This window comes from Pan troglodytes, chromosome 10 (genome assembly GCF_028858775.2).
Source record: "Pan troglodytes isolate AG18354 chromosome 10, NHGRI_mPanTro3-v2.0_pri, whole genome shotgun sequence".
NCBI lineage: Eukaryota > Metazoa > Chordata > Mammalia > Primates > Hominidae > Pan > Pan troglodytes.
Genome location: NC_072408.2, coordinates 62,630,551 through 62,646,221, shown reverse-complemented (window position 1 = coordinate 62,646,221; position 15,671 = coordinate 62,630,551). Strand labels below are relative to the sequence as shown.

Genomic DNA, 15,671 nt, shown 5'->3' with positions numbered 1-15,671 from the left:
GTGACAAATACTAATGTATCTAGCATACTGACTAAGACCTTTGGCTTTGAAGACAAGCTTCCGGCATTTGAGTTTCAACTCTGTCTACTACTAGCCATATGACTTTAGGAAAATTACTCAACCTCTCTGAGGCTGTTTCCTCATCTATAAAATGAGGAAAACCTATCTTGTAGGGGGTGCTACTGAGAGTAAACTGAGAAAAGCCTCATAAAGCATTTAGAGCAGTTTCTAGAACATAACAACAATAAATGTTAGCTATTATTGTTATAAATGAGATATACAGATGAAATCGGAATGGACAGTTTAGTAAGCATATACATTATGGCACTCACTTCCCAGATTTTGGCTATATTCTGCTTTTGGAAGGTGAAATTCAAACGAGTGGTCTGGACTGTTTTGCAAACACTGTTTAAAACGGTGCTATTCTGACTGGAGTGTATTCAGCTACTATCTGTTCTGAAAAATGTGTGCCAACCAGGGCATTGCTACAACCAACCAATGTATAGCTTCTACTCATCAATCATAAGGGGAGACTACAGGAAGAGATTTGTAACTAACATCATTGCCTTTAGATTTTTACCTTCACAATACACCTTTCCTGTTAATACTATTATTCTTCTTCTTCCCACAAAAATTATCATATCTCTGTCCTCCATACTAGCTAATTTTGCTTACAGAAGAAAAAAATTAACTCCTGTTTCTCAAATAACTGAAAATAGAATTACCATTCAATCCAGCAATCCCATTACTGGGTGTATATACAAAGGAAAATAAACTGTTCTATCAAAAAGGCACATGCGCGCGCATGTTCATCACAGCACTGTTCACAATAACAAAGACATGGCTAGGTTCCCATCAATAGGGGACTGGATAAGGAAAATGTGGTACACATACACCATGGAATACTACACAGCCAAGAAAAAGAATGAAATCATGTCCTTGGCAGCAACATGGATGCAGCTGGAGGCCATTATTCTAAGCAAATTAATGCAGCAACAGAAAACCAAATATCACATGTTCTCACTTAAAAATGGGAGCTAAATACTGGGTACAAATAGACACAAAGATGGGAACAATAAACACTGGGGATTTCAAAAGCAGGGAGGGACAGAGCAGGAAAAAGGGTTGAAAATCCATCTATTGGGTACTAAGTTCACTATTTGAGTGATGGGCACATTAGAAGGCCAAACCTCGGCATCACGCAATGTACCTGTGTGACAAACCTGTACATGTACTTCCTGAATCGAAAAAAAAAAAAAAAAAAATTAACTCCTTGATGTGATCCTCAAGATCGCCACTATCTAGCTTTAGCCTATGTTTCCAATTTCTGTTTGATTACTTTCTATCACAAACTCCATACTCTTATCAGACTTGATTATTCACCAAATTCACCATCAATTTTCATTTGTTCACTCATTCATTTATTCATTTTATTCAAATACCTTGCTTACTTACTATATGCTGAAAACTTTGCGAAGTGTTAGGCATTAAAAATGTTTTTTAAATGCATAGGCTTAGCTTTTATGGCACAATCTATTAATAGTAGCAAAGGTATGTAAACAACTATCATATAACAGCAATGTGACAAAATCAGTAACAGTGGTGACTTGCCTATGAATTCCGTTTGAACCCTCAGGAACAAGCACTAGCTTTTGCTGGGGAAGCTGGAAAATGTTTCATAGAACATTTATGAACATTATGAACTTTATCTTTGGTTTTAAATCGTTAGGAGATTAAGTATTCAACAGGCAGATAACAGAAAATGTTTACCAGGCAAATAAAATTAAATAAAGTATTGATATGAAAGTACTATGACATCTAAGGAAAAGCAAGCACTTTGGTGGGTGTGAAGTATATTTGTGGGAAAAAAGGTGGTAATGAAGGTTGTGGATAGACTGAAAAAGGCTGTGGATGCTGTGATGGACCAAGATGTCTTCCATTTTTGTTTGGTTCACTCACTAAGTTCTTCCACCCCTTTTCTTATGGTAACAGATTTTGCTGTCCTTGCTATAAAAGGAGGTATCTGATCCAGGCTTGGACAATCCAGGCCAACAGTTGCTCAAATGATGTGCCCCTTTCTGAATCAAGGCCAGGAAAAAACTTTCCCTGTGATTGGCACAATCATTTTAAGAAAGATGTGCACTTTTTGTGTGTGTGTGTGTGTGTGGCTAAGCAAGGGCTGCCTACGATTAAGTTATCTGCTCAGTAGAGAAGGCTTCTTTGCATTTGCAGGAAATGAGCCCACTATGAAAAAAGAAGAGCAAGCAGAGATGACATACAAACAGAAAAAGAGTGAGTCCTAGGAATGCTGAATTCTGTCCCAAAAAGGGAATACGGTCATGGTTCCTGGTATACTTCCTTCACTTCCTCAAGTGACCTGCAATATCTCAGCCACATGGGCCAATGAATTCCGACTTGTTTCAGTGAGTTTAAGTTCGGTTCCCACCATTTTCAATGGAAAGAGTCCTAATACATCTGCCATACTAAGAACTCTGTTTTATGTGGTAAGGCAATGGGAGCTGGAGAGAAACTTTAAGACGTGAAATATGTTTAAGCAGGTGAGCGATGGATCAAAGTGCACTAGAAAAGCAGATTCAATGGGCAGTACAGAAGATGGATTTGAGAAGGCCACTTAGGCACTTCTTATGCCTTTCAAGAATGTGGTCCTTTATCTTTAGAGAATTTCTGACTACCAAAATAGTCCAGCAAGGCCCAGCTCACTTGACACCTCTTTTCTAGTGCCCTTCTGATCTCACCGGATGCCATGAATGGTCCTTTGTTCTGCATTCCCGCAGCACTTCACTTGCACCTTTGACATCCTAGTTCGCAAACTTCAGTGACTGTCAGAATCACCTAGAGGCTTGTTAAAACTAGATTGCCGGGCCCAACCTTGAGTGTTTCTGATTCAGAAGGTCTGGGGTGGGACCTGAGAATTCTAACAACTTCCAGGTGGTGCTGGACCTGTGGCCAGCTTTGAGAACTGCTGCTCTAACACATTTCATTGTAGCTGTCTTCTAGTTCACTTGCTTATCTGTGTCCCCTGCTCCACTAAACATTTCTTACGGATATTCTTGTTTTATATTTTTTGAGACAGGGTCTTGCTCTGTCACTCAGGCTAGAGTGCAGTGGTGCAATCATGGCTCACTGGAACCTCAACTTCCTGTGCTCAAGAGATTCTCTGTCCCAGCCTCCCGAATAGGTGGGACTACATGTGCACACCACCATGTCCAGCTAATTTTTTCATTTTTTTGTGGAGACAGGGTCTTGCTGTGTTGCCTAGGCTGGTCTCGAACTCCTGACCTCAACTGATCCTTCTGCCTCAGCCTCCCAAAGTGCTGGTATTACAAGTGTGAGCCACCGCACCCAGCCAAGGGTTTTCTTATTCATCTTTGTATAGCCTTCAGTAGCTAACATAATGCTTTACACAAAATTGGTATTTGATATGTATTACTGTGTGATTAACTATGGAGATAAAATAAACATCTTATCATAATAAATTCTTTTAGTTACCATCCAAATAAAGTCTCTCAAAAAATAAACTGTGTAGGCCGGGCACGGTGGCTCACGCCTATAATCCCAGCACTTCGGGAGGCCAAGGCAGGTAGATCACTGTACTCCAGCCTGGGCAACAGAGCGAGACTCTGTTTTAAAAAAGATAAATAAATAAATAAAATAAACAAACCATCAAACAAACTGTGTAACTAGAAAAGAACCAAAGGCAGAATATATCCTGACTTCCTTGGGGCTACCTAATTTTTTATTGCATCTTCTATCAGGGCAGGGTACAGGTAGCGTTACCTTAGGCATCCAGTGACGTTGTAGAATATGTCAAAATCGAGCAAACCATTTGCTTTTGGGTAGTCTCCTTCAGGCCACCCAGAAAAGGGGATGATGATATTCTCCGTCAGCGTAAGCAATGCTTCTGTTATCATGAGATTCTTGAGTTTGTCATTAGATGACAAATTCCACAGCAAACCTAGAAAAGCACAGAGTTACCATGAAAACAGTGCAGGGTGGGACCAAAATGACCGCTGAAAAGTTCAGTCAAGGCCATCAACTCCAGGGCTATGACTAGTCATAAAAAAATTTGGGGGGTGGGGGGGCCAGCCCCTTTCTCAACTGGAAGAACCCAATTAGAACTCATTAGATGGTGATGGAGGCTGACCCACATGAGCAATAAATACATGGCTTAGGCTACAAACTGTGCAGGTTTAAACTAATCAGATATACAAATAAAGGCCAGACATACTTAAGCATTTATTGCTGTTTCTCCTAAAGGGCCCTACCACAAAGCTGACCTGACCGGGATAATAAAGTCTGGGCTCACCAATAGGCAGGCTTAAAATGGTCCTATTGTAACTAAAGAGTAACTAAATGGTCCTATTGTAACATTTTTAAAGAGTCATATTTTTTTCTCCCTTAGATATACATGGGAAAATATCTTCCCTGCCTCCTTCCCCACTAACTGTAACTTTCACCTGACATTGTGCCTCCCAGTAAGAGCAGGGAAGGTCTGCAGAAAGCCTTTCTCCATGCCTGTCAACAGGAAGCTGATCAACATCACCAATTAATGTTATTGACTGCTACCCAATGACAGAATCATGTCCTCCAGCAATTTATTCTGGCTACCTCATGTATCCTTATTTTATAGTTTGGCAGTGAAGGAGAGACAACAGCATCTTCCCTATTGGCCAACTTGCATGGCCTAAGTACTGCTCAAAGATTAGTACCCTATTTACTCATTAAATTTTCTCTTTCCTCTTGAATCCCCCATATTAAAGAGAAACACCATATAGGCCAATCCAGAAGAAACTGAGATAATAGCATGTTGTACTTTATAAGGTATATACTGTGACATACAGACTGAGGCTGAGTACTGAGAGAAAACAGAAAGTGGCATATACATTTAGGATTTTTTTTGTTTTTGAAATTTGGAGCTCGAATCCTTCTGATTCAGTGGAAGGAAGACTGTACACTGATTGCTTGCTATTCCAGGGACTCCCAGCAGGTGTAAAGTTGCCTCGTCATCTTTCTTTCTTTTTTTTTGAGACTGCGTCTCACTCTATTGCCCATGCTGGAGTGCAGTGGTGGCTTGATCTCGGTTCATTGCAATCTCCACCTCCCAGGTTCAAGCGATGCTCCTGCCTCAGCCTCCCAAGTAGCTGGAATTACAGGCGCCCGCCACCATGCCTGACTAATTTTTGTATTTTCGGTAGAGACGGGTTTCACCATGTTGGCCAGGCTGGTCTCAAACTCCTGACCTCAAATGATCTGCTGCCTCGATCTCCCAAAGTGCTGGGATTACAGGCATGAGCCATTGCCTGGCCCGCCTCATCATCTTTCATACCGTAATGGGTTACACTAACTCACTAACTCACTAATGCCCAGGAAAAGGAGAAGAGGGGCAGAAAGAGAAGGGATGACTCTTCCCTTTCTACCCTATCCTTCTCACTGCCCAGGCAACAATTCCTACTTCTTTTTTTTCCCCCGAGATGGAGTACTGCTTTGTTGCCAAGGCTGAAGTGCGGTGGCGCAATCTCGGCTACCTGCAACCTCTGCCTCCCAGGTTCAAGCAATTCTCCTGCCTCAGCTTCCCGAGTAGCTGGGATTACAGGCACACACCACCATGCCTGGCTAATTTTTGTATTCTCAGTAGAGACAGGGTTTCACCATGTTGGCCAGGCTGGTCTCGAACCCTTGACCTGGTGATCCGCCCACCTCGGCCTCCCAAAGTGCTGAGATTACAGGCGTGAGCCACTGTGCCTGGCCCAGCAATTCCTACTTTTTTTTTTTTGAGACAGAGTCTCACTCGGTCACCTAGGCTGGAGTGTAGTGGTGCAATCTTGGCTCACTGCAACCTCTGCCTCCCGGGTTCAAGTGATTCTCCTGCCTCAGTCTCCTGAGTAGCTGGGATTACAGGCGCAGACCACGACACCCGGCTAATTTTTTTGTATTTTGAGTAGAGACAGGGGTCTCACCATGTTGGTCAGGCTGGTCTCAAACTCCTGACCTCGTGATCCGCCCGCCTTGGCCTCCCAAAGTGCTGGGATTACAGGCGTGAGCCACCGCGCCCGGCCAGCCATTCCTACTTCTTAAATTGACTGTATGGTCTGTACAAAGAAAAGAGGAAGCATAGGTACTCAGGGCAGGCTCCTTTATGAACACAGCAAATGTGGCAGACTTGGCTGAACTATGTGGCAAACATCACCTCCCCTGAAATAAGAGCCTGTATAGTTAAAGCTTGGTAATTACTCAGCATACTTATATTTGGTCCAACCAATTAGAACACATTAGGCTTCATGCAGTCTTTTGGGCTTAAACAGTTTGCTTCTGCTGTGCACAGGTAGCTACTTTTTGAAACTGTAACCAGATTTCCACTGGAGCCTACACAGAGCTTCCATTAGATACAGTGACACCGTGTCTGGTGTCTTGTGAGGACTAGATTTCTGGCTTATGAGGAGGTATTTTCCTGATCAAACTAGCATTTGGGGTTAAGGAGCAGTGTCCCTCAGCCACAGGTTTTGCAATACAATGACTTCATTCCTCCTGCTTCTCCTTAAGAGGCCCTGGAAGAGGGACAGATAAAACTCAGAAGGTGGTTGAAAACAATTTAAAGACAAGTCTGAGGTTGAGTTTTGGTTACTAAGCTACAAAAGCAAGTTAGAAAGAAGAGAGAAATGAAGAAAAAAAAAAAAAGCTTCTTTAGTCCTAAATAAGCAAACAAATTAATAGTCTCTGCCTGCCAGAAGCTTAAGAATGTGAAGCATAATGACATTTCCTCCTTTTAAAAAGGACCACACAGGGCACTCAAAGAAAAAGTACACCTTACAATAAAAACCAGAGAGGATTAATTGGAACAAAGGGAGTGGAATTTTCCTTCGACAGTCAATATCCTTTAGAGCTTGCCATGCTCCATTATTTCTACAAAAGTATATGATTTTGGAAGTTTCAGCATAATTTTAGAATTTCTAATATAGGATTTTGCATAGAAATGTCATGCCTGTCAAATTTCTGGGTGGCATGAAAGCTGTGAAAGAACTAAGATGTTCAATAGAGATTCAGAATTACATATGCTCATACACACACACCCTCACACAAAATCAGTGAGTAACCAACTACAAACTGGGAAAATATGTACAATATGAGATAAAAGGTTAATACTCTTAATATATAGAATTTTTATAAATCACTAAAAAGCGAAACACCAGTAGAAAAATTGGGAAGGTACATAACACAAAACCAACTGATATTAGGAGCTAATGTACACAGGAATCCATGTTCTCTAGTAACTAAAGAAATACAAACTTAAACAACTAGATATCATTTTCCATGACTAGAGGATGCAAAACCAGAACCAATGAGTGGAAATTCTAAAGAAGGAGATTTTGGCTCACTGAAAGTATAAACTTCTAAGAGAGCTTTGAAGAAAACAGAAGGAACTACTTGTAAGACCCAGCTCTATCACTGGAGGGAATAAAAATTAGCTTATCTCTTATCAGAAAGTAGATGAGGGCTTTTACCCTGAAATTAAAGTGTTAGACTAGATGAGCAGTTTCCAAATGAGCCCAGTGACAAAACAGACTCACAGTCTTGGGCCATGCCCCAAATTTGCTGAGCTAGAGTCTCAGGATGGAGTTCAGGAACTTATATTTTAAAAAAAGATTCCAGTTTTGGGCATGAGGAAACCAATAGACTAGATGAGTCTGAATAGATGTCCCTTCAATGATCAGATTCTGGATTACCTAATATAATATTTACGGTTTGGGTTTTCATGTGTCCCATCTTTAACTTCTGGTCAATTTTTTCATAGTGTCTTAATGTCTGCTAGTATAGTTCTTTGTTGCAGATGGTCTGTCTGCCTGTAATTTTCTACCATGAGGCTCTCATTCTAGCCAAAAAGAAAGGGATCTGGACTCTGTTAAGGCATACAATTAGAATAATTACCAATTATAAGAGACAATAACTCCATTAGCCAGAAATTTACTGCCAACCGTGATGTTTGTAAAAAATAGCTAACCAGTAAAGGGAGCTTAGATATTACAACTCATGTTAAATAATAATGACCTCGGCTGGGCGCGGTGGCTCATGCCTGTAATCCCAGCACTCTGGGAGGCCGAGGCGGGCGGATCACGAGGTCAGGAGATTGAGACCATCCTGGCTAACATGGTAAAACCCGTCTCTACTAAAAATACAAAAAAAATTAGCCAGGCGTGGTGGCGGGCGCCTGTAGTCCCATCTACTTGGGAGGCTGAGGCAGGAGAATGGCGTGAACCCGGGAGGCGGAGCTTGCAGTGAGCCAAGATCATGCCACTGTACTCCAGCCTTGGCAACAGAGCGAGACTCCGTCTCAAAAAAATAAATAAAAATAATAATAAAAAAATTAATGACCTCTAGGACAGAAAATACAGTAATTTAACAAATCTGCCTTAACACATAGACAGCAAAACTTACAAATTTTATGATTAAATAAATCCCTATCTTCAGTGAAAAAGAATGAGGAGGAAAAGATGAGGACTATGACTGCTCGGACAAGGACAAGAAAGAAAACTGGTTCTTTTTAACCGTGTTTTTCAAAGTGGTCAAAGAGTGGGAGGAATTTTTTTTTATTTACAATTTCCCTTGCATAGATATACCCCTCCTTTCACCTAAATTTTGCAAATCTTAACTGGAATATCAGATTATTGAAACGGCCACGTATTCCAAGTTATATATAAACCCAGGGTACCTTGTTACACATTACGAATGCGGAATAAAATAATATACAATTACTTAAAGAAAGTGCATAATAAATATTTTATAGCAAAACATTCTGAGTATTTTATTAAATACAGCAATCCAATTAAGTACTTCTATAAAATATGCAGGGATTAATATGCAGTTTGAACACATTTCACTGACAATCACCCCGACTCTTTCATATGTAATGAAAGAGGGATAAGAACCCCTGCTACACTCTTATCATGACTTGTCTGTTTTAATCCAAGGCATATCCCTGCTCACTCCAGCCAATGCTCACTACTCAGTGACCTTGAAGATGAACTTCTGAGACTAAGATGTGCCGTTCTCATTTCAATTACGGGAACACTACCATGCTCACTTAGTAAGGGAGAAAGAACAATCGCACCGGGGTGGGGGGAGTGGGGGTGTCTTTGATCCTGAAGTTCTTTCATTAGACGAGAAAATCCTAGGCTACTACTGCAGAAGTAGAGCGAGAGATGAAGACAGCTTGAACCAAGGCAGAGACAAGAAGACAGAGGGGCTGGCGCAGTGGCTCACGCCTGTAATCCCAACACTTTGGGAGGCTGAGGCTGGCAGATCACCTGAGGTCGGGAGTTCGAGACCAGCCTGACCAACATGGAGAAACCCCCATCTCTACTAAAAACACAAAATTAGCCAGGCATGGTGGCGCATGCCTGTAATCCCAGCTACTCGGGAGGCTGAGGCAGGAGAATCGCTTGAATCTGGGAGGCAGAGGTTGCAGTGAGCCAAGATCGCGCCATTGCACTCCAGCCTGGGTAACAAGAATGAAACTCCTTCTCAAAAAAAAAAAAAAAAAAAAAAAGAAGAGAGAGGAAGGGTGTCAGAGGAGTGAGGAAGAGCTCTCTGATCAGAGGAGTCTCAAAGACAAGCCCCTTCTCAAAGACTATACAAATGAGTCATCACGTGCCTCAAAAGTAGGTGGGGTGACAGCAAAACACTCAGACACAACTAGGTTCAAACCTGGGCTTTGTTCTTTACCATTTAGGCAACCTTGGGCAATTTACTTAACCCCTCTGAGTCTCACACTGATCATACGTAAGTCACCAATTATGCTTCCACCTCTTACGGAGTTGTCAGGGGAAACAGGGATAAAAAAACAGAAAGCCCTAGCTTAGTGATCAACACATAATAGGGGTTCAGAAAAAAAAAAGGTCGTAGAAATAGACCAGTAAGATTCACATATATACTTACTTTCTTTGTGTTTCTAAACAAAGATATAAACATGTCTATATTAGGTTAACAATTTATTTCTGAGGCCCAAAAAGCCCTTATTTAGCTCTTCTATTAGTAGAGCCAAAGGGAGTAATTTAGAAGGATTTGTATCAGATGTTCAAACGTCTGTTTGGTTCAATTAGCATGTAATGAACACCCTCCAGTAGGGATGTTTGGCTTATACTAGAAATCCTGGGTGCTGCACAATCAACTTCCATTTATCAACTCTATAGATGATCTAATGATGCCTGAATGGTTTCATATGGCATCAACATCACAGAATGTTCTCTGATGTTAGTCTCCTATTGCCTATGCAGGAGAAGAGGAAGCGTGATTCAATGGCTTGTTCCCTTGACACACACACACACGCAAGCACACACACACTTCCCAAGCTTTCTAACTACCAGGCACCCTAACTCCAAATCACGCTATTTTCCATGTCTCCTCTAAATGACCGGCAGCTAGTTTCTTTCTGCCTCTTTGCCTTGCTAGTGATGCTCACTTTGCCAGGAATAACTTTCATCCTCTTTCAAAACACCAATCCAAAGCCTATTCCTTTTTTAAGGTCCACAATGAAACATAACCCCTTCAGGAAGTATTTCCTGACTATAAAACTAGTAGATGGAGAAACAAAATCCAACGCGGGTGCAGTGGCATGTCCCTGTAGTCCCAGCTACTGAGGAGGCTGAGGCAGGAGGATCTCATGAGCCCAGACGACCAGCCCAGGCAGCACAGCGAGATACCCATCCTTTAAAAAAAGCAAAAACAAAAAAACCCCAAATCCACACCGTCCCTAGGCTGTGATTCTCAGTACCTGACCCCTGAAAGCTGCTCTGTAAATGTTGGTTAAATGAATGGGATCACTTTTAATTTCTACAGGCATTTTAATACAAATCATGGATATGAAAAGAAATCCCTCATGGGACCTGACAGAATGCCGGCAAGAGGGTAGCATGGTACTGGTCGGGCGTGGTGGCTCACGCTTGTAATCCTAGCACTTTGAGATGCGGAGGCAGGCGGATCGCCTGAGGTCAGGAGCTCAAGACCAGCCTGACCAACGTGGGGAAACCCCGTCTCTACTAAAAATACAAAAAATTAGCTGGGCGTGGTGGTGGGCACCTGTAATCCCAGCTACTTGGGAGACTGAGGCAGGGAGAATTGCTTGAACCCTGGAACCAGAGGTTGCAGTGAGCTGAGATCATGCCACTGCACTCCAGCCTGGGCAACAGAGCAAGACTCTGGCTGAAAAAGAAAAAGAGAATAGAGAGAGTAGCATGGTACCTCACATAGTTTTATAACATTAAAATATATCAGAATTTAAAATGTGATATTTAGCAACATGTATACAGCTGGAGGTCATTATCCTAAGCAAATTAATGCAAAAACAAAAAATCAAATACCACATATTCTCACTTACAAATGGGAGCTAAACATTGGGTATACATGGACATAAAGATGAATAAAAGAGGGAGGAAAGGACGGGGGCAAGGGTTGAAAAACTATCTGTTGGGTACTATGCTGAGTACCTGGGTGACAGGACCATTCGTATCCCAAACCTCAGCATCACACAATATATCCATGTAACACACTTGAACATGTAACCCCCAATCTAAAATGAATGTTGAATTTTTTAAAATGTGATATTTTAAGATATAAAGCGAGTAGAGATAACATAATGACAAAATCTTTATAGAAAAATTAAACCTATTATATAACAAAATGAAGCAGGTAGAAGAGCAAAATATATTCAATTTACTTTAAAACAATATTTGTGGAGTATTTCCTTTAAAAGTATTTACCAGAACACTGTCAACTATTACACAGTTAAAAAAAAAAAACACCTCTTCTATGATGTATATTCTTTGAGCATTGGTTTCCTCATCTGTAAAATTGAGATATAGCACCTGATAATACCTAGAAACCCAAGGTTTTTGTGATAATTAAATTAGAAAATGTACGTATATCGCTGAGACACTGAAGATATTTAACAAAAATTTACTGATGATTGCACTCAGTTATGCCTCCTGCAATTTTTGTTAATTTTTTTGAGATAAGGTCTCACTCTGTTGCCCAGGCTGGAGTACAGTGGTGCAATCATGGCTCACTGCACCAGCCTCAGCCTCCTAGGCTCAAGCAATCCTCCCACCTCAGCCTCCTGAATAGCTGAGACTACAGGCACACACCACTAACACACCTGGCTAATTCTTTATTTTTCGTAGAGACAGGGTCCCACTATGTTGGCCAGGCTGGTCTCGAACTCCTGGGCTCAAGCAATCTTCCTGCCTTGGCCTCCCAAAGTGCTGGGATTACAGGCATGAGCTACTGCACCCAGCCCCTCCTGTACTCTTTGTACTGTGTGCAGGGAACACAAGCGGAGAGCTGATGGTGATGGCAGGGAGAGTGCTTATTCTGGAACATCAACAAATCATCTTCTCCTTTATCATACGACTGTTCATTTAAATGAAACTAGCCCCTTCTCTTCATGCTTAGAGGACATATTACTAACACTGCTGTTTTAATTCTATCTGATTAGTCCATCTCTCCAATTCATTGCATAAAAAGGAGACATTTGCTCAAATCAGTATTTGAACAAAAATGTGAAGTAGAGAATTAAAAAAACAAACATATCCAGTTACTCTTTTCTTCTTTAAGGTTTCAGTGAGCTACGGAGGTGGTACTGAGAGGAGTCCAGATGATGGAAAGATTGGAAAAAACAGTTTCTAATATTTGATTAAATTGATCCTCCACATTGGAAAACTATGTGACACTCCATTTCATTTTCTATAGATCCAGCAAGCTGGTTGTTGAGTAAATAATACAAACAACTGGGTGTGGTTCTTGTCAGTTTTCTTTAGAAAGAAAGAAACCAAAATTTAGTTTCGGACACCTAGGATAACAGTGAAATCCTACATGTTCTTAAACTACAAAGTGGGCTGTTAGTGAATTTAAGCAGAATTTTCATTGCAGTGAGTCTTGTCAAATTGTTTTAAAGACATTTAGTCAAAGGTGCATAGAGTTTCTAATTAAGAATATTAAGCAAAAGCCGCAGAACATTTTCCCCTTTAGAAAAAAGGAATTCAGGCTGGGCGCAGTGGCTCATGGCTCATGCCTGTAATCCCAGCACTTTGGGAGGCCGAGGCGGGTGGATCACGAGGTCAGGAGTTCGAGACCAGCCTGGCCAACATGGTGAAACTAAACTTTAGTAGAAACATGGTCTCTACTAAAAATACAAACATTAGCCGGGTGTGGTAGCACATGCCTGTAATCCCAGCTACTAGGGAGGCTGAGGCAGAATTGCTTGAACCCCGGAGGCGGAGGTTGCAGTGAGCTGAGATTGAGCCACTGCACCTCAGCCTGGGTGATAGAGCAAGATTCTGTCTCAAAAAAAAAAAAAAAAGGAATTCGAATATGGCTCAAATCTGGAGTCTAAGCCAGCAGGTAACAATGTTCCTTTAAAGCCTTCTCTAGCATAACAATGAGCCCATCAATCATTTGCTCCAGGAAACTTAAGAAAAAGAGATGATGTAAGGCATCTGGCTGGGGTGCAAATGTGTTAGGTTCTTCAATGTTCAGTAAGCACTACCTGTTATTTGTTTTTTAGTCTCCAAGTCTCTGGTTTGCTTCAGCACCTGGAGCAGCCGAGGTACCCCATTTAGTTCAGCCACCTCCAATTTGTTGTCATTGTCTTCAAATACTAAGTTTCTCAAGGCCCCACACACAGCTCGCTGAACATCTTCATTCTGAACTTTTAGGAGCTGCAGAAGCTTGGGGATGCCACGAAGCTGGTTAACCTGGGGAAGAAGCAGATGCATATTTCTAATATTAATTTTGATGTGGCATCAAGGCATTCAATGTAATACAAACAGATGAAGTTTACTGATGCTGATTATAACCTTTCTTCATCAACAACTATGTGTAGCACAACTGAGGCTCTTGTAGAATATACCCCGGCTATAAGGCAGTATCTGTCATCAAGGAACTTGTAGTACATTCGGGAAGTTAAGACTGAAACCTATGAAATAATTGAAGGGGAAGATTAAGTGATAAAGGGTGCATAGGTACTAGTTAAACAAAGTTAAGTGATAAAAGCTTGGAGCATAATAAAAATGAAAAGAATTGGGAATCTAGGCAGTAAGGAGAGTTTTTTAAATTAAATAATCCAAAATTACGTACGTTTTTTCCTAAGACAAAACTTTATAGTCCATATAAAATGAATAGTATCACTTTCATTAACAGAAATAAAAATGCATTTACCATGTCAGCCTCAGTAGTAATGCAAACTAACCCTAAATTCTTTTTTGTTTGAGATGCAGTCTGGCTCTGTCACCCAGGCTGGAATGCAGTGGCGGGATGTCGGCTCACTGCAAGCTCCGCCTCCCAGGTTCACACCATTCTCCCGCCTCAGCCTCCAGAGTAGCTGGGACTACAGGCGCCCGCCACCACGCCCGGCTAATTTTTTGTATTTTTAGTAGAGATGGGGTTTCACCATGTTAGCTGGGATGGTCTCGATCTCCTGACCTTGTGATCCGCCCGCCTCGGCCTCCCAAAGTGCTGGGATTACAGGCGTGAGCCACTGCGCCCGGCCACTAACCCTAAATTCTTATAACCAATTGCATGGAGTATTTTAAAAGACTTATAAAACTTATGCAAGCACTTTAAGCAGATAAAATAATTTTACACTTTTAAATGTGTTATTTAAAAAATATTCCTTCTATCCAAATACGTAAGAAAGCGCATGCTATTAGAGAAAGGGCACAACCAGGAATGGGAAACAAATTGATGTAAGAAGGGGCCAAATAATCCTAATCTAAGCAGGGAGATTTTCTGTTTTAGTCGGAAAATATGATCTAAAGAAATTAGACACAGCGTTGGTGAAATAAAACATTAGGTTGTAGACTGAAGGCTTTCCTTCTCTTAGGCTTCCATTCACATCTGATTTTGAAACTTTTAAGTTGCCAAGAGCTGTTGGTAAAGATCTCATTTTCACTATCTTCATGAAGAAATTTTGAGGAAATAAGTTTTCATGAATGGGCATGAACTTGCCTTTTAGATGAAGTTTGTCACTTAGGAAGGACACCCTAACTACCAGCAGTTTATGCTCAGCGGAGAGCTGCACGCCTGGCCTAGGGCAGATTTGCATATTTTCTATGTACCAAGCTCTAGCCTCCCTTTCATAGACAGGTAAATGGTATTTAGGACACAGCCCTCCAATATTACATATTCCTTTGACAGGACTGGAGAAAAGACTACAAAGGCGGAAATAAATATCAGAATTGTAAAACAATCTAAATAATAGCCACAACAATAACAACCACAGTCATCATAATAAAGCAAAAATCACAACTCCTCTCCCTCCTACTTCTAACGTTAAGAAGCGTCAGTATAATGTTAGGAGTTTTATATACATTATCTAATTAATAGATTGCAAGAACCTTAAGAAGAAAGTACTCTTGATTCCTTTAAGGCTTCACTGGACGTAATAAGGAGTAAATACTTCCACTTGCTGGCTCCCTTCTGAGGAGACATTTGCAGAACAAGAGACAGATGGGAGAGTGGCCACAGCAATTTTGTTGGACTGTGTCTAAAGCCATTTAAATGCATGATAAAGATTTCTTAGCTGGCCGGGCACGATGGCTTGTGCCTGTAATCCCAGCACTTTGGGAGGTCGAGGTGGGCGGATCATGAGGTCAGGAGTTCGA

At 41.3% G+C, this 15,671-nt stretch overlaps 1 protein-coding gene across 2 annotated transcripts in view; it reads right to left on the bottom strand.

Moving 5' to 3' along the window:
- Window positions 1-15,671, bottom strand: part of PKP2 (plakophilin 2) — a 105,640-nt gene that overhangs the window by 46,092 nt on the left and 43,877 nt on the right. For both annotated transcript variants that reach the window (XM_016923663.3, XM_054664359.2), the window contains exons 5-6: window positions 13,556-13,763; window positions 3,799-3,976 (exon numbers count right to left, since the gene is read on the bottom strand). In XM_016923663.3, coding sequence (XP_016779152.1) covers window positions 3,799-3,976; window positions 13,556-13,763 — 386 coding nt within the window. The remainder of the gene's footprint in view (window positions 1-3,798; window positions 3,977-13,555; window positions 13,764-15,671) is intronic.